This window comes from Balaenoptera ricei, chromosome 13 (assembly GCF_028023285.1).
Source record: "Balaenoptera ricei isolate mBalRic1 chromosome 13, mBalRic1.hap2, whole genome shotgun sequence".
In the NCBI taxonomy this organism is placed as follows: Eukaryota; Metazoa; Chordata; class Mammalia; order Artiodactyla; family Balaenopteridae; genus Balaenoptera; species Balaenoptera ricei.
Window position 1 is genome coordinate 42,709,099 of NC_082651.1, and position 23,032 is coordinate 42,732,130.

A 23,032-nucleotide genomic window follows, 5' to 3' on the forward strand; every position below is an offset into this window, starting at 1 on the left:
TAGTGGGAGGGCAGAGAGGGGAAGAGAGGGAAGCAAGTGCGGGTAGTATGTTTGCACCAGCTCCTTGAGTCATGGACACCAAAGAGAATTCCTTTTTTTCATATTAAGAAATATTCATGGCTTTATTGTTCCAACTCTGATTTTAATAGGTATTCCCTGTAGCTTGAGGCTGTATTTTAAATTGGAGTATCCTTTTTTCTTTGCCTTTGGGATCAGAAAACAGGGATGCTTTTTCTTGTAAATTAAATAATGATCCCCTACTAGCCATGGTGAGCCCTAGGTTAACTGGCAAGCAGCTAGAAAGTATATATATAATTTGAGATGATATACTGTTTGTGAAGTCTGTGGGTCCAGCACAATTCAATGTTCTTCTCCAAACTGCAATTTAGTTCTCATTAGAGAAATGATTCTTAATTAGTTTGTGCTCTTTTTCACAGGGACAATATTAGACATTTTTAAACATTTTTTTTCAAGCAGATCCTAAAAATGTGAGGATTTTCCCTTCCTATGATAATGGAATAGTGTGGAAAACTCAGCATCATGTTATTTAATACATTAAGATTAGCTGAATTGCGAGGCACTGTTATGTTCAGAAAAATAAATTGTTTGGTAACTATAGAACTTACATGGGAACTCTAGGAAAGGCCTATGTTCGCACTAAAGACACTTGAGGAACTTCTTTAAATGCAGGATGTCGCAGAAACAGCTTCTAACCTGAAAAGGGTGGGGTTCAGGGAGGCACTGCAGCAGCCCCCAGAGCAAAGTCAAGTCGTGGAGCTTCTGTGTTGCACGTTACTTACCTGTATCACCCCATTCAGTCTCACAACCATGCACTGGTATTAACTGTATTTTGCAGATGAGAAACAGGCTATGAGAAGCTCAGCCTGCTGTTTAGTGGCAAAGGCAAAATTCAGTTCAAGCTCTGTCTGGCTTAGTCCCAAGGATGGTGGAAGCACACAGGATGTGAGGTCAGCTATAGGTGCCATTGGTAGGGTTTTTAGGAGAAGATTGCTGCTAGCAGAGCAGTAGGGAGGGAATAAAACTGATTTTAGAGCAGGTCTGTGCCAGTAGCAGTCATGTAGCCATGAAGGTATTAGGCGTTCAGTATGGTTTGGTAAGGGTTCAAGTGAAAGTTACAGAGAGAAAAAGGAAAGGCAGAACTGTTGAAAAAATTTACTTGAAAATACAAGGGGAAATTTTAGTTAATTTGAGTGTACTTAGCAGAAAAGAATGAATAAAATCTGTTGTCATCCAATGTTTGTCTACTTTGAAAGTTTTCTTTTCTCACCTTTCTTGGTATTGTCTCCATATGCAGATGCCTTTGGAAATCACCCGGAGTTTTATCCAGAACCGGGATGGGACTTACGAGCTGTTTAAATGCCCTAAAGTAGAAGTAGAGAGCATAGCAGAAACCTATGGTCGTATAGAAAAGCAACCAGTGCTGCGACCCTTGGAACTAAAAACTTTTCTCAAAGTTGGTAAGTAAATTGGTGGTTTCAATAGCACACCTTCCTTTGAGGGTCACCTGTGTGTGTATTACGCTATCCTCGACTTTGGGGCTTGACCTTGAACAAAGAAGACACATTCACACATTTTGTAAAGGCAGTCATGGGATAAGGTGTTTTGTTTCATTTGAGCCAGTACTTTAAAAATAAAATTAGAGGGCTTCCCTGGTGGCACAGTGGTTAAGAATCTGCCTGCCAATGCAAGGGACATGGGTTCAAGCCCTGGCCTGGAAGATCCCACATGCCGCAGAGCAGCTAAGCCCGTGCGCCACAACTACTGAGCCTGAGCTCTAGAACCCGCAAGCCACAACTATTGAGCCCATGTGCCACAACTACTGAAGCCTGCACACCTAAAGCCCATGCTCCGCAACAAGAGAAGCCACGACAATGAGAAGCCCACGTGCCGCAACGAAGAGTAGCCCCCGCTCGCCGCAACTAGAGAAAGCCTGAGCACAGCAATGAAGACCCAACACAGCCAAAAATAAATAAATAAATAAATTTATTTTTAAAAAAATAAAATTAAATAAAATTAGAGAAGTAATACCTGTTCATTATACAGAAATCATAGATTTCATTATAGAGCATAAAGGAGGAGAAAAATAAAAACCACCTGTAAACCCACCCACTGTAGATGACATCATCATTAAGATTTTGGTGTATACTCTTCCAGACTTTTTTTTCTGTGCATGAAAAGGGTTTCTAGGGACTTCCCTGGTGGCGCAGTGGTTAAGAATCTGCCTGCCAATGCAAGGGACCACGGGTTCGAGCCCTGGCCCCGGAAGATCCCACATGCTGCAGAGCAACTAAGCCCGTGCACCACAACTACTGAGCCTGCGCTCTAGAGCCCGCAAGCCACAACTGCTGAGCCCGTGCGCCACAACTGCTGAAGCCTGCGTGCCTAGAGCCCGTGCTCCGCAACAAGAGAAGCCACGACAATGAGAAGCCCGTGCACCGCAACTAGAGGAGAGTAGCCCCTGCTCACCGCAGCTAGAGAAAGCCCACCCACAGCAACGAAGACCCACTGCAGCCAAAAATAAAAACAAACAAATTAATTAATTAATTTTAAAAAAAGAGAAAAAGAAAAGGGTTTCTAAAACATGGGATCATATCTCAACAGCTTTTTTCACTTAAAAATATATCATGAACAGCTTTCCATGTCTGTTTTCAACATTATTTTTTAAACTTTTTTTATTATTATAAAACATGTAATATAAAACTTAACATTTTAACCATTTTTAAGCATAAGGTTTTCTGGCCTTAAGTACTTTTGCACTGTTGTGCAACCATCACCACCATCCATCTCCAGAACTTTTTCATCTTTCTCAACTGAAACTACCCATTAAATACTAACTCTGCATTCCTGCCTCCCGCCAGACCTGGTTGCCATTCTACTTTCTGTCTGTGTGAATTTGACTACTCAAATTAGAATCATACAGTCTTTGTCCTTTTGTGACTGGCTTATTTCACTTAGCATAATCTCTTCAAGGTTCATCCACGTTGTAGCATGTGACAAATTTTCTTTCCTTTCTATGGCTGAAAAATATTTCATTATATGTATCTACTACATTTTGTGTATCCATTCATCTGTTTGGATACTTGGATTGCTTCAACCTTTTGGCTGTTGTGAATACAACATTTTTAAACAGCTTCATAAAATTCATTCATTAAGTTATCTCACTCTAGTCAATCCTGAATTTAAGTTGTTTCAAACTTTTTGCTATTATGAATAATGCTTCCTTTTATAATTAACTTCCTTTTAGACAAACCTTTTATAGCCTTAATTATTTCCTAATTTATTTAGGATATTCTTTCAGGTAAATTCTTAAAAGTTAAACAGGAGGGTCAAAGGTTATGTACATTTTTAGGACTTTTGATTGTTTTTGTCACACTGCCCTCCAGAAAGATTGTAATACTTCTACAGTTTACTCCTGCTAGCCATGCATGAAAGAGTTTTTTTTAATTTTTTTATTTTTTACTTTTGGCTGTGTTGGGTCTTCATTGCTGCCCATGTGCTTTCTCTAGCTGTGGCGAGAAAGGGGCTACTCTTCATTGCAGGGGGCTACTCTTTGTTGCGGTGCACGGGCTTATCATTGCAGTGGCTTCTCTTGTTGCAGAGCATGGGCTCTAGGTGCGCAGGCTTCAGTAGTTGTGGCATGTGGGCTCAGTAGTTGTGGTGCACGGGCTTAGTTGCTCCGTGGCATGTGGGATCTTCCCGGACCAGGGATCGAACCCATGTCCCCTGCATTGGCAGGCGGATTCTTAACCACTGCATCACCAGGGAAGTCCCCAAGAGTTTCTTTTTTTAATCTTTATTGATTTGATAGCCAAAAAATGTTCTATCATTCTTTTTATTTATTTATTTATGGCTGTGTTGGGTCTTCGTTTCTGTGCGATGGCTTTCTCTAGTTGCGGCAAGTGGGGGCCACTCTTCATCGCGGTGCGCGGGCCTCTCACTATTGCGGCCCCTCTTGTTGCGGAGCACAGGCTCCAGACGCGCAGGCTCAGTAATTTGTGGCTCACGGGCCTAGTTGCTCCGCGGCATGTGGGATCTTCCCAGACCAGGGCTCGAACCTGTGTCCCCTGCATTGGCAGGCAGATTCTCAACCACTGCGCCACCAGGGAAGCCCTATCATTCTTTTAATTTGCATTGCCCTCAAATGTTAATGAGAGTAAATTTTCATATTAGTCATTTGTATTTGATGAATTGCTTTTTGTCTATTTTTAACTTGGGTATAATAATTTAATAATAATAATGACAACTATAACAAGTAGCACTTAATGAGCACCTACTCTGTGCCAGCTGTTATTTTAAGTTCTCTACCTAGATTAATCCATTTAATGCTCATCAGCCCACTCAGAGGTAGATTCTGTGATACCCATTTACAGATGAATAAACTGAGGTGAAGATAGGTGCAGTAAACTGCCCAGAGTTACACAGCTAGTAAAGTGGTGGAGCTGGTCCTCAACCCCAGGCAGTTTTGGACTCCATAGCCTTCACTCCTAGCCATCCAACACTCACCTGTCTTTCCACTGACTAGGCTATAAGCAGTGTCAGGGCAGTGAACAATGTCACCAAGAAATTTAGAATTTATAATTATTTTGTCAAATTCTTGTGAAATATATTTTTGGCTGCTCTTGTGAATAAGATGTTTATCATGTGTCTAACTTGTTACTGCCCATGTATGGAAAGCTCTTGATTTTGATATAATTACTATCAAATTGCCCTCCTTAATGAGTTCCTAGTAGTGATGATAGTTGTTTACCTGTTGTTTCTGGGAAATCAATTATATCACTTGAAAAATAATGATAATTTTGTTTCCTTTCAAATGTTTATATCTCATTGTTTTTTTCTTGTTAAATTAGCTACAACTTCAAGAGCAACAGTGAATAATAGTAAAGCTAGCAGCTGAGATTTTCATTTTACTATAGTAAAACTATCATTTTTACTATAGTAAAAACTCCTCCAGCATAGCATTTTCCAACTCTATCTTGAAGAAGAGATAGTGATAAGTATGCTGTGAAAAAAGTGTTCCATGATCTGATAAGTTTGAGAAATGCTACATACTGTATTTCTTTGATTCTAAGACCCTTGACTGTAAGATGTTCAGTCAATTTTGTAATAACTTTTTTGGTGGGAAAAGAAGCTTTGCCACATGAGAAATTCCCTGGTTGTATGATATACTCAGATCTCAGAAAATGTTACAAGTGGAGTAGGGAGGCAGTAGGGAGTAGTGTCTTAGAATATAATGTATCTCTCTTAGTAACTCATCCTATAAATTTGCATATTAAAAAGATTCTGAAATTAAAATACCTGTTGAACTTTATTTAACTTAAGTTTTCCCCAGTTTATTTGACTGGTCAACACTTTTCAGGGGAATACCATTAGCATTTCATAGAATTTTTCTGGGAAAAGCTGCTCTGTGTTTCACTAACCAATAGGTTATTGATTTCAGATAAAATTTTTTATTATAACAGCATATCATATTCTTGGTTTATTAAGTATTTTTATTAGGAACTAGAATTGATTTTTTTTAATGTAGTTGTTTTTTAAATTATTTTTATTTATCTATGTATTATTTTTTGGCCTCACCACATGGCTTGCGGGAGTTCCCCAACCAGAGATTAAACCTGGGCCACAGCAGTGAAAGCACCAAATCCTAACCACTAGACCACCAGGGAACTCCCTAGAATTTAACTTTTTGAAATACCTTTTTTTTTTTTTTTTTTTTGGCCATACCCCGCAGCATGTGGCAACTTAGTTCCCCGACCAGGGATCAAACATGTATCCCCTGCATTGGAAGGCGGAGTCTTAACCACTGGACCGTCGGGGAAGTCCCTTGAAATACCTTTTTACCATCTTTTGAGAAACCTCAAAAGATAAACGGTTTTGACCCAAGTGCAATGAAATTTATTTATTTTAAGTATAATTGATTTACAAAGTGAGTTTTATGAATAAATGTCTAATATTGAAGTAATCTTGCCTTTCTGGAATAAATTCTGTGTGGTCTTTTTTATTTTAATATGTATGTAGATTCTATTTGCTAATACTTTCTTTAGGATTTTTTATTATCGATTCATAAGTATTAACTGACTACAGTTTCTTTTTTGGAGGCTATCTTTTTTGGGTTTTTGTAATAGTTATATAGAAAATGATTTAGAAAGCTTTGGACCAAATTAAATATCTTGGGGGGGAGGGTAAATTGGGATATTGAGATTGACATATACACACTACTATATATAAAATAGATAACTAATAAGAACCTACTGTTTGGCACAGGGAACTCTACTCAATTCTCTGTAATGACCTATATGGGAAAAGAATCTAAAAAAGAGTGGATATATGTATGTGTATAACTGATTCACTTTGCTGTACAGCAGAAGCTAACACAACATTGTAAATCAACCATACTCCAATAAAAATTAATTTTAAAAAATAGCTTAGGAAATATCTGTTCCTTGAATGTTTGAAAGAATTTATTCTCTTGGACCTAACCTTTACTTGCAGGCAGTTCTCTAAAAACTTCTTTAATTTCTTCTGATTTATATTTGTACTCACAGTCTCTATCTCTTCTTTAGTCAATTTTAATTTTTTTTTCCCAAAAAGTTCTTCTATTTTCATTCAAAATTTAAATTGTGTACATTTTTATAATTTTTGGTATAGAGGATAATCACATAACTTTTACAACCTGGGTCTATAGTTATATACTCCAAGAATTTTTTGTCTTTTTCAAAGAACTGGCTCTTGTATTTATCTGAATGTCTGTTTTGAACTATTTTATGCTTTTGTCTGTAAAAATTTATCCTAACTCTTTAAAAATTTTTTCTAACATTTTCTTGGAATTTTTAAATTTGTATACCTTTTGGAATTATCAGTTAATTTTTAAAATTCATGTTCGATAATAAGAACATTTAAGGTTCTTCTTCTTATTTTTAATATCTAAATAGTCTCTAATCATAGTTTAGTTTCTCTGTGTCCCCAACACTTTGTTATTTAAAATTTCCAGTTGGTTGAGTTGGTTTGATTTTTATATTCTTAGGTTATCAATTTCTACTTTTATTATTTTGAGGTCAGAAGATGTGCCTTTTCAATTTCTATTTATTTTAGGGATTTAAAAATATTTTCTCACTAACCTAATGTATGATATTAATTTGTGCTAGCAAAGATGTTATTATTTATACAATGTAAAGTCTTGTGTAGCTTTAAGACTTATACAACTTAGATAGCAGAGTTGTGATACAATTTCCTACTACAGTTATGTTTCTCTAAATGTCTTCTGATATTGCAAAAAGGCTTTGAGTATTGTAATGCAATGTTTTTGGTACATCAGAGTTATTGACAGATGTCAATGTAAATATATTGTCGTAGTCCATTTGGGCTGCTATAACAGAATACCATAAACTGGGTGGCTTACAAACAACAGAAATTTATTTCTCACAGTTCTGCAGGGTGGGAAATCCAAGATCAAGGCACCAACAGATCTGATGTCTGGTGAGGGCCTGCTTCCCGGCTCAAAGACGGCCATCAGCAGTCTTCACTTTGTGTCCTCACATTACAGAAAGGGCAAGGATGTCTCTGGGGTCTAAAATAAGGGCACTCATCTCATTCATCTGCCCTCATGACCTAATCACCTCCCAAAGGCCCCACCTCCAAGTACTATCACATTGGGGATTAGGTTTTCAATTTATGAATCTTGGGAGGATACAAAATTTGGGAGAAATTTTGGGAGAATGTAGATTCAGTCTATAGCAATACTTTATCAATGTAAAAATAATATTTGCCCTAAATTCATCTTTGTTCAATATTACAACAGTGACACCAGCTTTCTTTTGTTTTACATTTTTCTGATGTTTGCCATCCTTTTAACTTTTTTGTGACACTTTGTTCTTATTGAATCTCTTATCAATATTATATTGTTGGTTTTGATTTTTGTCCAATTTCAATAGTTTATCCCCTTTATTATAATTGATATAGTTGGTCTTCTGTCTCGTTTTGTTCTTCTGTTTTTTGCTAAATGGACTATGTTTTCTATGCTTAATTGTCTCCATAGTTTTGAAGGTGATACCATATGCTTATTTTTAATTCTGCTAGTATTTTACATTTTTTCAAAAGCATTCTTTTCCTCTTCGTCTGGGCTCTCCTTATGATTCTTTTGGCCCTATTTTCATAAAAGCTGGGTCTTATTTTATTTGAGGATGCCAGACAGTTCCCTGAAACTTTGTTTTGGATAGATATAGCAGTAATCACTTTTCCCTTCCCTTGATTCTTCTTGTTGCCCCCCCCCTTTTTTTTCCTCATATATATATTTTTTTTTAAACTTCTTTTTCATTTCCTTTTAAAATTTGTGAACAGGGTAAGATCTGTCCAGACTCAATTTTTTTTTTAATTAATTAATTTATTTATTTATTTTTGGCTGCATTGGGTCTTTGTTGCTGCGCGCGGGCTCTCTCTAGTTGCAGCAAGTGGGGGCTACTCTTCATTGCAGTGCGCGGGCTTCTCTTGTGGCGGAACACGGGCTCTAGGCACACGGGCTTCAGTAGTTGTGGCACGTGGGCTTAAGTAGTTGTGGCACACAGGCTTAGTTGCTCTGCAGCATGTGGGACCTTCCCGGACCAGGGCTCGAACCCATGTCCCCTGCATTGGCAGGCAGATTCTTAACCACTGTGCCACCAGGGAAGTCCTGTCCAGACTCAAATTTATTTTGGAATTGTACTAATCAATCTTTTTTCTTTTCTTTTTTCTTCAGGCAACACTTCCCCAGATCAAAAGGAGCCAACACCTTTCATCATTGAGTGGATCCCAGATATTCTTCCCCAATCCAAGATTGGCGAGCTGCGGATCAAGTTTGAGTATGGTCACCACCGCAATGGGCATGTGGCGGAGTACCAAGAACAGCGGCCCCCCCTGGACCAGCCCTTGGAACTGGCCCCTCTGACCACCATCACTTTCCCTTGAGGCAAAACAAAAGAGTCTTTCGCTGCTAAATTTGCACATCCCCACCCTTTGACAACTTTAAATACTAGTTAGGCACTTAGATGGCTCTGTTCCTTACTGAACTACTCTTAGCTAAGATGCGGTTTCTCAACACATTCAAGTGGATTCTGTTGAAGAAAAACTCTTCTTGTACATAGCCCTTTTGGTGCTGCTGTGTATAGTCTTCATTATAAATTGGGTGGTATTCCTGGCTAGTTTTTAAAGGAACAAAAAGAAAACCAGCCCACATACCTTCTCGAAGAACTCACCTTTAGAGTTTGTTTCAACCTTTTCCTAATTCTCTAAGAAGTTCGCAGCACTTGCCTTACACCAGCAGTGTTGGAAAGTTAGTAATACCCTGGTTAGGGCAGAATGTTGAAGATCATCCTGGCAGAATTCCAGTCATGCCCTTTTATTCTCTTCTCAAAGCACAGTGTCACTAGTTTTTCCAAATTATATCTCATGTTGGCCTAATTATAAAATTATAAACCTTTCGGGAGATTTAGGTGATAGTAAAACAGGAAAAAGAGATCCAGGTGTCAAGGCAGTATTTGACATTTCAAACTAATGCTCGTAATTGCTTGTTTACTTGATTTTTTATTTCCTTCTTTACTCTCCAAAAAGTTTAACAGGTGGTAAAATTCAATTCCTGTTTTTTAATTCATTGATCACAGAATGGAGATACTGAAAGATACAGAATGAAAGCCTGCCTTTAAGGAGAAAAAAGGGAATCAACATTTCCTGTTTGCCTACTACATTCCAGGCATTTTCATTTAGATTCTCATTTGATAATTTTTCTCATTTAGTCCTCATCATTCTTTGAGTTTAGCCATCACCCCTTCTTTTATAAATTTAAACAGTCTCTTTGAGATTAAGTATCTTGCTGGAAACAGCATTAAAAATGTTTCATTTTATTCCAAAGTGCATGTTCTTTCCACTCTGTCATGTTGCTTTATAATATAAATTCCTTATAATTCATTGTCCTTGGGAAGACAAGAAAAGTCCTTAGGTAGGCTTTTTGTTTTGATTGCACATAACAAAAACCCAACTCTAACCAGCTCAGGCAAAAATGCGAATGAATGACTGGTTCATGGACATTAAAATAGGGCTGGCCAACCATCCTGGGGTGGAGCTGGGGTGTGGCTAGGCCTCTGAAGCCCTGCAGCCAGGGTCCATCTGACCCATCTCCACCTCTCCTGAGGCTTCACTCTCTCTCAGCACCGAGCATCTCCTGGTAGGAATTCTGGCTCCTAATGCACCTGAAAGTATGGCTTTCACTTCCACACTAGAGCAGGACTGACTGCTCTACTCTCCCTGATCCAAAGTTCAAAATCCCCGAAAGAAAGACTCTGCTGGGCCTAACTGGGGTGGGGGTGGGGGAGTCTGTGAGCATTTTAGGTACAAGGGGGAGCTGTGCCCCTACAAGAGGGGGATGGGTAGGCAAATTAAGGGTTGTCTATCTACGACTGAGGAGCTAGCTTGTGTGGAGAGCTCCCAAGTGCTTCTGACAATGGGGGAAATCCTTGAGGAGAATCCAGAGGTCCATGGAGAATTAGACCTTGTGCTGGGCTTTAAAGGAGAGGAAGGTGGGGATTCCCTGGCGGTCCAGTGGTTAGGACTCCACGCTTCCATTGCAGGGGGCATGGGTTTGATCCCTGGTCGGGGAACTAAGATCCCACAAACTGTGCCGCACGGACAAAATAAAATAAAATAAAATAAAATAAAGGAGAGGAAGGGCTTGGATAGGTATAGAGAAGAGGAGAAATTAAAACTAGGTGAGGCAGAGTGTCTGCCTGAAAAGCAAAAACACCCAAGGAAACACAGTGGTTGGCCTATTCTGAGAAGTCCTTCAACCTGAGTACTTTTGAGGACATCAGTCACAGCTTTTTGATCAAGCCAAACCTGTGAGTGACAGGCAAATCCTGGCTGGGTCTAGCAGTACCTGACTCCAACCACAGGGGCCAGAAGAACCACAGGAGCCGTAAAACACATGGCTGGGGCAAATAATTCACCCAAAGAGGCCCCCACTCAAGTGCTAAGGTCTTCCACCCAGGACCACCCCAGCCCACCAACACAGTTCATCAAAATCTGAAATGGGGTTCAGAGTTACATTGACCTTTTCTACATTGATACCCTCTCTACCAGGTCAAGCATGGTCCTAGGAGTACCAGTAGGGTCGCTGCACCCACTCCCAGCATCCAGACACCTTTGGGACACCATCAGTATTGACCTCATTTCAGACTTGCCCCATGCCAGAAGAGTAGAGTGGTCCTAGCTACTCCCATCAGTCCAGTGCTCTTCAAACCCTGCACCCACCCACACATACTCCCATCTGTACCATCCATTGCACACCCCCATTAGTTGTTGGAATCTCCCAGCTCTGAGGGTTGCCCACCTGCTGCTTTCCCAAGCTGCAGCCACTATTTGTGTTCTGAAGTGAGCAGCGCAAGACCCTCCAGGTCCACACAGCCTCCTGTCTACTGCACAGACAGACGGACCATCCTCAGACTGAGTGTATTGCTGGGTCTGAGATGGATGGCATCTTAACTCCTCCTCCAGGCAACATGGGGGGGGCCCCTAACATGATGGGCATCATGAGAACAGCTTGCTATTCCTACACCTAGAACACTTTGGTTCACACCTGCCTCTACCAGAACTGCTATCATCTCAACAGCTTGCTACTATTTAGAGGAGTGATAGGCCACTCAGAGACCTCCAGAAAATCTGACTCCAAGAAGCACCCACCTAAGTGAAGTTCTGTTGGCCTGCCACCTGGCTCTCTCAAGGTACCCGATGTCATCAGCTCTGTGACTTTCTGGGCCTAGCAATTTCCAGTCACATATGTCCACCCCATCTTTCACTGATTCCTGTCATGTCTGATCTGCCAATCACTTCCCTCCCCTCCAGCCCACATGTGCATACACATGCACCCACACCAGCCCCCAGGCCTGGCCACTTACAGAGTGCAACCTGTATATGTCATCCAAGAAGCACTCTGCTGTCACTGCCTGGTGTCCCATGTCAGAAACAGGCCAAAATTTGCCCTCCACTAGAATTCAGAGAAATCCCACTCTATGTGCTGAAGGTGAGGGAATGGGCAGGGGCTGCCCTCTTCCAGCCCTTCGAGTGAATGGACCCTCTCAGGCATAAGTCACAGACAACACAGAAAAGTCAGTCACAGAGAACAGCCCTTGTGTCTATTTTTTTGGTGAATTTTCCCAAGATGGACCTGCTTCCCCCCTCAACATACTCCTTTTTTAAAAAAATCTCCCAGATTCCGATTTCCTAGTTTTCTTCCTTCACATCTTGTGATATTTGCTGATACTCCTTACTTGATCCTCTTTTTAGACCCCCTTACAGGGAGTTCCCTGGTGGCCTAGTGCTTAGGATTCCAGTCTTTCACTGCTGTGCCTTGGCTTCAATCCCTGGTCGGGGAACTGAGATCCCAAAGGGCACTCGGCGCAGCCAAAACAAAAAACCAAAACCTCCTTCCTGTCCCTGCCCTCCCACCATCCAGCTCCACAGGCTCCCTTCACATCTTTCTACCATCCCACCTGTATCACCAAGGGAGCAGGGTGACATGTTAACAACAGTTCTTTAGTGTGCATAGGAATCACCCAGGGATCTAGTTAGAAAGCATATTCTCATTCAGAAGTTCCAGGGTAGGGTCCAAGACTCCGCATTTGTAACATCAAGCTGAATGAAGAAAGTTGATGGACTGAAGAAACGCTGCCTCACTGCAAGCCTCACTTTGAGTTGCAGGACCTAATACCTGAGCAGGCGCTGACCCCCACCTTTCACTGGCAGTGCTGGGGTCAGTGACACTCCGCAACTAGTGGCCCTTGCATATAGCCAGGTGTTTCAAGGCAGCATATTAGTCTGGGCTGCTTTATGGCACGCTCCTGCAAACCTGATCCAACTGATGGAGGCAGTAGCCCTGTTCCTAGGAACTAGTTCCCATCCGACAGTTACAGAAGTACAAAGCCAGTCTGCTCCCATATATGTTCCCTGCCGTTTTTCGCCCTTCTCCCCAGACCACCATCTTAAGGTTCAGATTTTAACCCCTGGGTTCAAACCCCCACTCTGCTACCCGCTTATTAACGGTACAACCTTGGGCAAATTATTTAACTCTCTAAGCCCCAGTTTCCTCGTCTGGATGATGTGCAGAGTAAATAAGATAGTCTGTTAAACGCTTATTAAATACTATTACCCTTTCGTCTCGCCTATTGTTCTGCACTTCTCTCTTCTACCGTGTTTTCTTATTTATTTACTTTTGGCTGCGTTGGGTCTCCATTGCTGTGCGCAGGTTTTCTCTAGTCGTGGTGAGTGGGGTCTACTCTCTGTAGCCGTGCACAGGCTTCTCACTGCAGTGGCTTCTCTTGTTGCAGAGCACAGACTCTAGGTAAAGCAGGCTCAGTAGTTGTGGTTCGCAGGCTGTAGAGCGCAGGCTCAGTAGCTGTGGCGCACGGGCTTAGTTGCTCCGCGGCATGTGGGATCTTCCCGGATCAGGACTCGAACCCGTGTCCCCTGCACTGGCAGGCGGATTCTTAACCACTGCGCCACCAGGGAAGTCTCTACGGTGTTTTTCTAACTTAGCTCTGCTTTTTGTCCCTCCTTAAGAGCTTTTGTACTTACACTGCTATACAGCAAGATTAAAGTAAAAGAAAGTCTGGAAGTAAATATGAAAAGGGGTACTGTTATTCCTTATCTTCATATCTTTTCCTTTATTTTCCCCCCCAAATTTTCTATAGCAATATAACTTCTATTGATAAGTTAGAGAAAAGGCAAGGTTAAAACCTTAAAAGAAGGGGCATAATAATCAAGCTTCCACACTGTACTGAAAAAAAGAGGAAGAGAAAGGCTCCCGGCGCCGAGGGCGGGGGCTAGTCACGCGGCTGCCGCCCCCTCGGCTCCGCGAGCTGATGTCAGTCACGTTCTCCTCTCGCCCGCTCCGCCGCTTCCGGCGGGTTTGGTGCTTTTCTTCCACCAGGCGGCGCCGCAGGACGTTCTGTTGCGGACGTCTCTTGCGCAGCCGCATTAAACCCCCGGACACGTCACCACCTTCGCGTCTTTTCTGGAGAGCGCGGGAAGGCGAGAGCTGGAGGACGGTGACGTCACCGGGGTTCCCCGCGTGGCTCGCGGGGGCGGGGCCGGGGACGTGGCGCGCGCCGGGCGGGGGCGGGGGGTGGCGCCGAGCGCTGGCCCCGCCAGGACTGACCGGGCCACACCCGTCGATGATGCTCCGGCGCTGCCTCGTGACCCACTGTGGGGCCGGGGTGGGCCAGGGCGGCGGGCCGGGCTGCGGGAAAGGTGCTGACGAGGCGAGCTGGGAGGGGAGGGGTGCCGGGACCCGGCACGAGGCCTTCCCGAGGTCGTTAGTCGGCCGGGCTCCCTGGCGTGCCCCAGGTGCCTTCAGATCCGCTCTGAGGCTGGGCACCGACTTTCTGGCACCCTCGCGCGGGCGGGGCCGATCCTGGACTCCTGCCCACGGGTCCGCCGGGGCGGCGGGGCACGTGGGGCTGGGCCGCACCCTGAGCTGCAGACAGCGCGGCTCTGCGGGGAAGGAGCAGCTGCGTCCGGGGACCCGGGCCCCTCCCGTCTTCCCGGTATTGGCCGAGCCTCGCCCTGGCTGGCCTGCCAGGTGGGGAACGAGAGGCAGCGTGGGCTCTGGCCAGCCTGTTTGCCCTGAGCGAGTCGTTCATATCTCTGTCGGTTTTCTCCTTTGCAAAATACCCACTCCACAGACTCACTAGTCTGTGTCTAGCACGTGGTAGTCGGTCAGTCAAAATACAAAAATTGCTTTTCCACTTTTTCTCACCGGGTCCTTAGAGCTACTTTGCAGGGGCATTAATCCCAGGGTAGTCCTTAAAACAAAAGGCTTTGTGTGGTTCCCTGTACTGATTTTTAATGGACAGAAGCTTCCCTTTTCCTAGCATGAGCTCCACAGCCTGCCCAGTGGGTTTGGAGGAAAAGGCATAGGGTTCATCCATGATCTGATGAGTTGAACCTGGGGTCTGGTCAGAATTTAGGGAAGGGTGGTTAGGGGGATTTTCTCTGGGCCCAAGCATCTGTGATACTGCTGAAGTGAGAAGCCGCAGGATTTCCTGCTGGGAGTCCTGTCTAGGGCACACTCTGCCTTGTGGCACCCTTCAGCTGTCTTTCTCCTCTAGCTGCCCCTTCCTGGAATTTTTCATCTCATGTTACACTGCTATGGGCAAGACATCTTTCCTGGAATGGCCCGAGCCCTGGGGACAAGCTAGCCTCCAGTAGTTTATAGGAAGTTGGTCTGAGTAAACAGAATGCAAGACTATCTCCTGGAAAGAAGAAAACTGATGTATCTTGGAGTGCTTATCTAGCACGCATCGGAGACTGTATTTGCCTTTTCACACAAGTTACCTCATTAGATCCCCACAGCTGGTCGTGTGAGCTAGGTGGAATTCTCCCTTTATATAGAGGAAGAAACTGGTTCAGCAGGGTAAATGGCATGCATCACATCTTACAGCAAGAATATGGTAGACGAAGTGCTCTCAGAGGCCATACTGAAGTTCCACTGCAGGACTCTGGCAAGAAAGCGGCAGTACCTAGTCAGCCCTTTTCTGGGGTATGAGAAGCTCAGGACCATCTAGAAGGTATGAGTGAAGGCATATTACACTAAAGGCTTCCCCTCCATATCCCCTGTCTCTTGGCCATCCCTGCCATTTGTGTCAAGGCAAAACCAGGTTAAGCGATGGATCACTTAAGGGTACCCTTTGAGACTCTAGAAGCCCCAAAAGTCAGAGAAAGATCAACCCCACCCACATACTTTGCCTTGGTCATGGATGGGTTAATGGAAGGACTCTTGTGTATCACACTTGGACCTTTTTTTAGCACCGTCTGGCAGGAGCCACCTCTCCTGCACCTGCTCTATCTGCAAACCATTGCTCATTTGCCAGTCAACGGTGCGAAGGGCAGAAATGTGGTGCCTGTGTAAGTTAGATTCACTGTTACCTCCGGGGGGGTCTGTGTTCTCTGTATTATGTCCTGAGAATGGCAGCCCATACTCACTGCTAAGTTGTACGTGGAACTGCAAGAGACAAAAGAAAGGCAACAAACGCAGAAGTCCCCTCTCCACTTTCTTTTCTTTTCTTTCTTTTTGTAAATTCTTGAACTTGGCTAGAGCAAAAGGTAGAGAAATTCCCAAGATAAGGTAAACTAATAAGGTCCCAGGTATTTTGGAGTCATTCCTCAAAACCCGGGGCTTTATAGGTAAATACTCCTTGGTTTTGAGCAAGGCAGATAGCTTTTGTGTTTTAGATCAAGAGAGCAGATGAGCCTCATTAGTTGACCCTGGGCCACTTTAAATGGAGGGTGAGTTTTTTTTCTTCCTCTTTGCTGCCAAAGCAGTCCTTTCTATACTGTCATAGGAACTTACTGAAATCTACAAGGCATGGGCCCTCAGGTGCTTATTTGGAGAAATGTCTTCTATTTTGTCAGTGTAGCTTGTATACCTAAGTGACAGGAAATAAGTTTGCTTTCAGACCAGTAAAACCCACATGTAATGGATGATTAGCTCTCCATGAAAGTAAACCTAGAAAGTGTCTGTAAATTTGTTGCCCAAATGTTTGAGGACACTCTGAACACTAATCAGATGTCTGGGAGCAATCTCAGGAAGGAAGGGCTGGAAAGTGGTTGTAATTTAGGTTAAGTTACAAAGCAGTTTGGAGAACTGAGCAGAAGGGACTTGGCCATCCTCTGAAGTAAAGAAGTGGGCCTGGTACTGCCTGAGGAAGGGCAGGTCTTGACTAAGGGGACTTGAGCGCTGTGATTGCCTTGGTCCGACTGCTCCTGTAGCAAGGAAGGGGGACCCTGCCATAAAGGAGAGAGGTGACTTTAGGTCGGTTACTTTTGTTCTGAGTCCCTGTTTACCAAACACTCGTTAGCCCATGAGGAAAAGATCAGCTAGTCAGGCCAATTCAAGCATTCCAGTCCATAGAATGTCCACTGTTCCTTGGTATGCATCAGTACATTGGCATTTGGTTTATATGCCCTGCGACCTCTGTGTGAACTTGGTTAATAGGTGTTTGAGAGGTGGGTCCCTTCACATGGGCCAGCCTGAAAGTGTAAAGCCCAGATCTGGGTCCTTGTTCAATTCAGCAAGATAAGCACTGCTAAGTGGGGATCTGTGGGAAAGCGGGTAGAAGGAAGGGGAGCAGGGGCAGGAAGCCAGCTTTGCCAAGGAAATACTACCCTTGTCTTATTGTTGACCTTCCTGTTGCAGTCACATTCAGGAAAATTATATTATCAGCATAAGGCAGGAGGTGCTAAATTCTAGATGAGTGATGCAGGCATTGAGTGCTGTGGTTTCAGAGGTAGGGGAGATTACTGTAGGAGGTTAAAGGATGGTGCCACCGAAGAGTTCGGTAGGACTTGACAAATGGATACGATTTCAATAGGTGGAGATGTTGGAGGTGGAGAAGAAATACCCACTGCCGTTTCAGTGAAGTTCCCCTCTAGAGCTGATGTAAACTACATGGTCATCTGATCTCTTAGCTGTTAGCCAAAGAAAAAACACTGTTGTGGCAGAAGAGGGAGTGGTAGGCTCCAGAGAAAAGGAAGGGAAATCAACTGTTCATTCAACAGTTTGTTCGTGTAACATTTATCGAGTTTCTACTATGTGCCAGGCACTGAGCTGTGTCCTAGGGATATAGAAATGAACAAAACAGACAAAAGCCCTACCCTCAAAAAGTTTACATTCTAGTGAGGAGAAAGAAAGACTATGAAAGGAAGGAAGGGGGGCTTCCCTGGTGGCGCAGTGGTTGAGAATCTGCCTGCCAATGCAGGGGACACGGGTTCGAGCCCTGGTCTGGGAAGATCCCACATGCCGTGGAGCAACTGGGCCCGTGAGCCACAACTACTGAGCCTGCGCGTGTGAAGCTTGTGCTCCGCAACAAGAGAGGCCGCGATAGCGAGAGGCCCGCGCACCGCGATGAAGAGTGGCCCCCGCTTGCCGCAACTAGAGAAAGCCCTCGCACAGAAACGAAGACCCAACACAGCCAAAACTAAATAAATAAATAAATAAATAAATTTTTTAAAAATGTATTAAAAAAAAGGAAGGAAAGAAGAGACTGAAGGAGGGAGGGAAAGAAGGAGGGTTAGATGAAGGGCTATACAGTATATCAGATGTGCTGTGGAGAAAATTAAAGCAAGGGGTGGGGAGGTTGGAGGATGTGCTGAGGTGTTTTTCTTCTAAATTTTTAATGAATTATGTGCAAGCTAATATAAAGGTAAAAGTACACATAGTCTTTGATCATTTTCTGTGAGTTGCGGGAGCTGACCAAGTTGTGACCGAGGAGATAAAATTTGTCTGTGAATATGACTCACTGCCTGGGGAAAAATAAGCCACGATCTATGAATGGAGCACTTCTTCTGAAAGCCAGAAAAACCAGGTGCAATGATAGAGGAAAACAGACTTGTACCCTAAACCCCTAAATATAAACATCATGGTTCTAAGAAAATAGGTGTTGACCTCGTGAGATGTGATAGAGCTAAGCGGGGAAGAGGAAAGAGCTAAAGAAGCACCTTCTATGCTCTTTTTCCTGCTCAGGGGGTGGGGGAGGGGAGGGGAGGAAGTCAGGTCTTGAGACAGGGTGGCTGTGGAATCTGCAGAGACCACATGTGTTTCCTCAGGAGGTTCCCTGTTCACAGATGGGGCTGTGAGGCTGGAGATACGAAGTTGAGGAGGGATCTCAGCCTGCCCACCTTGTGTGTCACAGCACTGTTTGCTGACCAAGGCTTTCAGAGCTATAAAGTTTATCATACTCCTTCTTGGTGCCAGATGTGAAATTGGGACGAAAATATTGGCATTCTGAAGATGTTTTGATGGCTTATGAGCATGATAAGACAGAATAGTCAAAGAGGTAGAAGCTTGTGGTTGAGGAGGGAGAGATTAAAGGTGGATAGTGTGACTACGAGTGTTAACAGTACCCACTGGAACAAGGCTGAGGGATGTACAACAGGGCCTCAAAAGTCTGCACTGACCTGCAAGTGTCAAAGTCAGTAGTCATCTCTGTTCTTTGAAGCTGGGGAAGTGGGTGTGGCCCGTAACTGAACTTGGCTCGGCTTACATTCCTGGCTTCACCTCTCCCCTCCTCCTCCCCCCTCTGTTAATGATAAGGTTGGGGGAGAGTTAAAGGACTTCCTCTGTTGGTGGGGGGTGTTCTTGGCTATCTCTCTTCCTCTCTAGCTCTGGCCTTGGGCAAGTCTCTCTCCCTCTTGGAGTTCTGGCTTCCTCTTCTGTGCAAGAAGGACTTGAATTGATCCCTGTTGTTCCCTTAGACATTCTGTAAAGAGATGGGGGCCTCTTCATTTATAACCCAACCTGTTCATGTGGACAGAGGTTGGTCACTTAAAGATAATCAGGTGTCCTTCTTTTCTGAACAGTGTTTTCCCTTTTTGCTTCCTCTGCACAGAAGAGGCAATGGGTATAAGCACAAGAGAAGTTCTGTGGGGACCTGAGAAGTGGCATCTCACCCAGACACAGTAATGGGCAGCGGAGACCACCAGCTTTACAGTCTCAGTCTCTGGTTTTGAAGAATCTTCAGGTTGACTAATAATTTCTGCATGTGGTCTGGCAGTGCCCATGAGACATGATAGATATATCCATACTCTTTGATCTAAAAATGGCAGCCCCCTCTCTCCTATATGATGTACCCATCCTGTGTCCACCCACTTCTTTCCACTCCCACTGGCACTACCTTAGTTCAGCCCATTTTCATCTCTTACCTCAATCACTGCAGGTGCCTCCATGGTCTTCCTGCCTCCACTCTAAGCCTCTTCAAGTCTTCCCCGGATATGCCTGTCTCCTATGCAGACCTGGTCATGTTACTCCCCTGCTTAAAACCCATCAGTGGCCCCTCATTGTCTTCAGATATTTATTGGCAATTAATACGTATCTACCAGTGTCTCTGAGCCCCATGGGGGACAAAAACAAACATGAGACCCAGCCCCTGCCTAAGCATGACAACAAGAGCCTTGGTCACCTGGTTCTAATTTCCTCATCCACCCTCATCTCTTCCACCCCACCCTCTATTCTCCATCCACACAGCCATGTCTACTCTTTCTCTTCTACCTTTGCACATGTTGGTCTCACTGCCTGAACATTCTTTCCTTCCCCTGCTTCCCGTGGCTGGCTTGTATTTACTCTTCAGGTGTTCAGCTCAAGCATCACAGTCTCTGATCACTCTTCCCTAACTCTCTTTGTGCCACCACGTTTGGAACAAGGCAGGCACACTCTGTGCAAACATCCACATACTGCCTTACTGTTAAGTGTTGGTGTTCTTGGCTCTCCACCATTTGACCTTAAACTTCTCAAAGACAGGGATCTGGGTCTTATGCACCTTTGCATTCCCAGTACCTAGCATAGTGCTTGCAACCTCAGAGGTGTTCTATAAATGTTTGTTGAATGAGTAAATGAATAAATTAATTAATGTATGAGTGCTCTGTGTAATCCGGAGCTTGCCATGACAAACCTGGAGAACAGGGCCCTGGCCTACACTCTCCTTTTAATGGGTCCTCTTTTATCTTGCAGTTCTCCCAGGGAGATGGCTTATAGTGTTCAATATATAGCCTTATACTGTTATGCTGAACTGAACTGTTCAATGCGGGTAGCAGAGTCCATGGGGCAATGGGGAATTCACAGGTGATCTTCAGAATCACAAGCAAAATGGGGCCTTCCACCTTACGCTGTAATGCTTGTACCCTGAGTTTGTCAAATCTTTTTTTTTTTTTTTTGTAACAATTTCTTTTCTTTTTTTCTTTTTACTTTTTTGGCTGCATCGGGTCTTAGTTGCAGCACGCGGGATCTTCGTTGAGGCGTGCGGGATCTTTCGTTGTGGCTCACAGGCTTCTCTCTAGTTGTGGCATGTGGGCTTCAGGGCCCATGGGCTCAGTAGTTGTGGCGCTTGGGCTTGGTTGCCCCGCGGCATGTGGGATCTTAGTTCCCCGACCAGGGATCGAACCCACGTCCCCTGCATTGGAAGGCGGATTCTTTACCACTGGACCACCGGGGAAGTCCCCGAGTTTGTCAAATCTTATTGTAAATTTGGTCCAAGGCTGTTTAAGTCAGGGCCCTGGGAATTCCGTGGTGGTTCAGTGGTTGGGACTCTGCGCTTCCACTGCAGGGGGCGCAGATTCGATCCCTGGTCGGGGAACTAAGATCCCAGAAGCCTTGAGGCACAGCCAAAAAGAAAAAACCGACAGGGCCCTGCTGCTCAGGATCCGTACATGGAACCTTCCCCAAGCCACATTCCTTGAATCAATTCATACCCCCCATGTTCCCGTGTTCTTCTTTACCTGGAAGAAAATCTACCTGTTATTAATGGAAATGGGTTATTTTCATATCTGCTTTTGAGCTCTCTTCTGCAAGCTGACAGATTTCTGAGATTCTCAAGGACACAATCTGGCAGTTTCCCATCTGTCAATTAGCTTATATTTTTCAGTGACAAACTGTGTTTCAAGCCAGGATGTCCTGACAGGAAACCTGAGAAACACAACACTCCTTCCTGCCAGTGTGTTTTGTATGTATCTATGGAAGCCACAGTGGTGCAGTAGTTTCTGGCTGCTTCTTTCAGTCTGTGGTGTTCCTTATTCTCAATCCGGTTGGGGTTTTCCTCTGAGAATAAGCCAGTACAGAATGGATCTCATGGTATCATTCGTGGTGATGCTGTACACTGTGTAACAGGAGCGGGCCTGCAGTCTCCGTGGGGCCTTCTGCCCCGTGTTCCCAGCAAATTTAGCAGCGCTCGCTCGATGGCAGTGTTCTGGCCCAGCACCCTCAGGGGAGGTACATGGTATGGTTCTGGACACCTGAATCCCTGCCAAGCTCAGTGTCACTGAGAATGACTTGCTTTTAGACTCACATTTGATTTGAGCAGAACCTTTCATTGAATGCACCTGACATATGTCTCAAATTTCCTGCATATGAGCCAAGGAATTATAGCTAATGAAAGCTGAACGCTCTGACACTGTTACAACTAATTAACACCCTAAAAGGTTAGAGAATCTTGTGTGGATTACATTACCTAGAGTTTGAACTCTTGACTATGATCTTTGTAATGCAAAAGCTATTTCCCCAAAATCTTAAAAAAAGGGAGAGGCTGGAGAAAGCCATTCTTGTACATCATATTTCTGACACACAGCTAACCATGAAAATGTCCACAACTTAGTGATATACTTGTTACCTTGCAAATGGATTTAAAGAACAGAACGAATGAGTCCAGACACATTAATGAACTGAAGGTGCCCTAACAGGGTTATTAGTGATTGAGGGCTGGAGCTGAGTGTCATGTTTGTTTTTGTCCCCAGCCCAGGGCCTCAGACAGCCACGGATACATATTAGGTGTCGATTGACAGTCACTGAATTACTAAATGGAAATTTACTGGGGCCCTCTGCTCTGCTAAACTCCACACACAAATAGACCTGCCCCGTGGGATTCTTAGCAAGAGCAGATATTTTATGAGAGCTGTCACTCCGAGTTGATTGGATAGACAAAGTGAAACCAAGGGATTGTGTTTTTAAAACCAATTACATTTACTCTGCTAAATTTTACAACTGGGATGTTCTACTTTGGATGAAGTTGGACAAAATGACCTCTAACTTGAGGTTTGTAGGTTTAGGAAAATATAGTTGGGGTTTTTTTGTTTTTGTTTTTTTTTAAGACACTGAAAGGAACCCAGCAGGCGAACTGGCAGGAAGTCAGACTGCGGTCCTTGCCCGAGAGGATGACACAGGCCAAAGGAGAGAAGGAAAACAACAAGGCAGCCAGAGCTAGTAAGTCCTTTTACAAAGTTTTGCAGAGCTTTCCAGGTTTTTCTGGAAAAAGGAAGAAAAGAAAGAGTAAAGGGCAGGAAGAGGATTGGTTAACAGCTGGCTACAGAAATGCTGATGAGTGGATTTGTGTATTGGTTTTGTTTTTCTAAGTCAAGGATAAGGAAAGAGGCTGTGCTTGGCTTGGCGCTGCTTGCTGGCCAGGCAATCTTCCTGGTCTGTGTGCTGACGCTGTTGTTCCAGCCACCGGAG

The 23,032-nt window shown here is 44.1% G+C and overlaps 1 protein-coding gene across 9 annotated transcripts in view; it reads left to right on the plus strand.

Annotated features, from left to right (window-relative positions):
- C13H2orf42 (chromosome 13 C2orf42 homolog) overlaps positions 1 to 9,897 on the plus strand; it is a 40,768-nt gene extending 30,871 nt beyond the window's left edge. For all 9 annotated transcript variants that reach the window (XM_059942452.1, XM_059942448.1, XM_059942457.1 and 6 more), the window contains 2 exons: positions 1,316 to 1,478; positions 8,750 to 9,897. In XM_059942452.1, the coding sequence (XP_059798435.1) occupies positions 1,316 to 1,478; positions 8,750 to 8,958 (372 nt within the window). In that variant the 3' untranslated portion in view covers positions 8,959 to 9,897. The remainder of the gene's footprint in view (positions 1 to 1,315; positions 1,479 to 8,749) is intronic.
- The last annotated feature ends 13,135 nt before the right edge of the window (positions 9,898 to 23,032 follow it).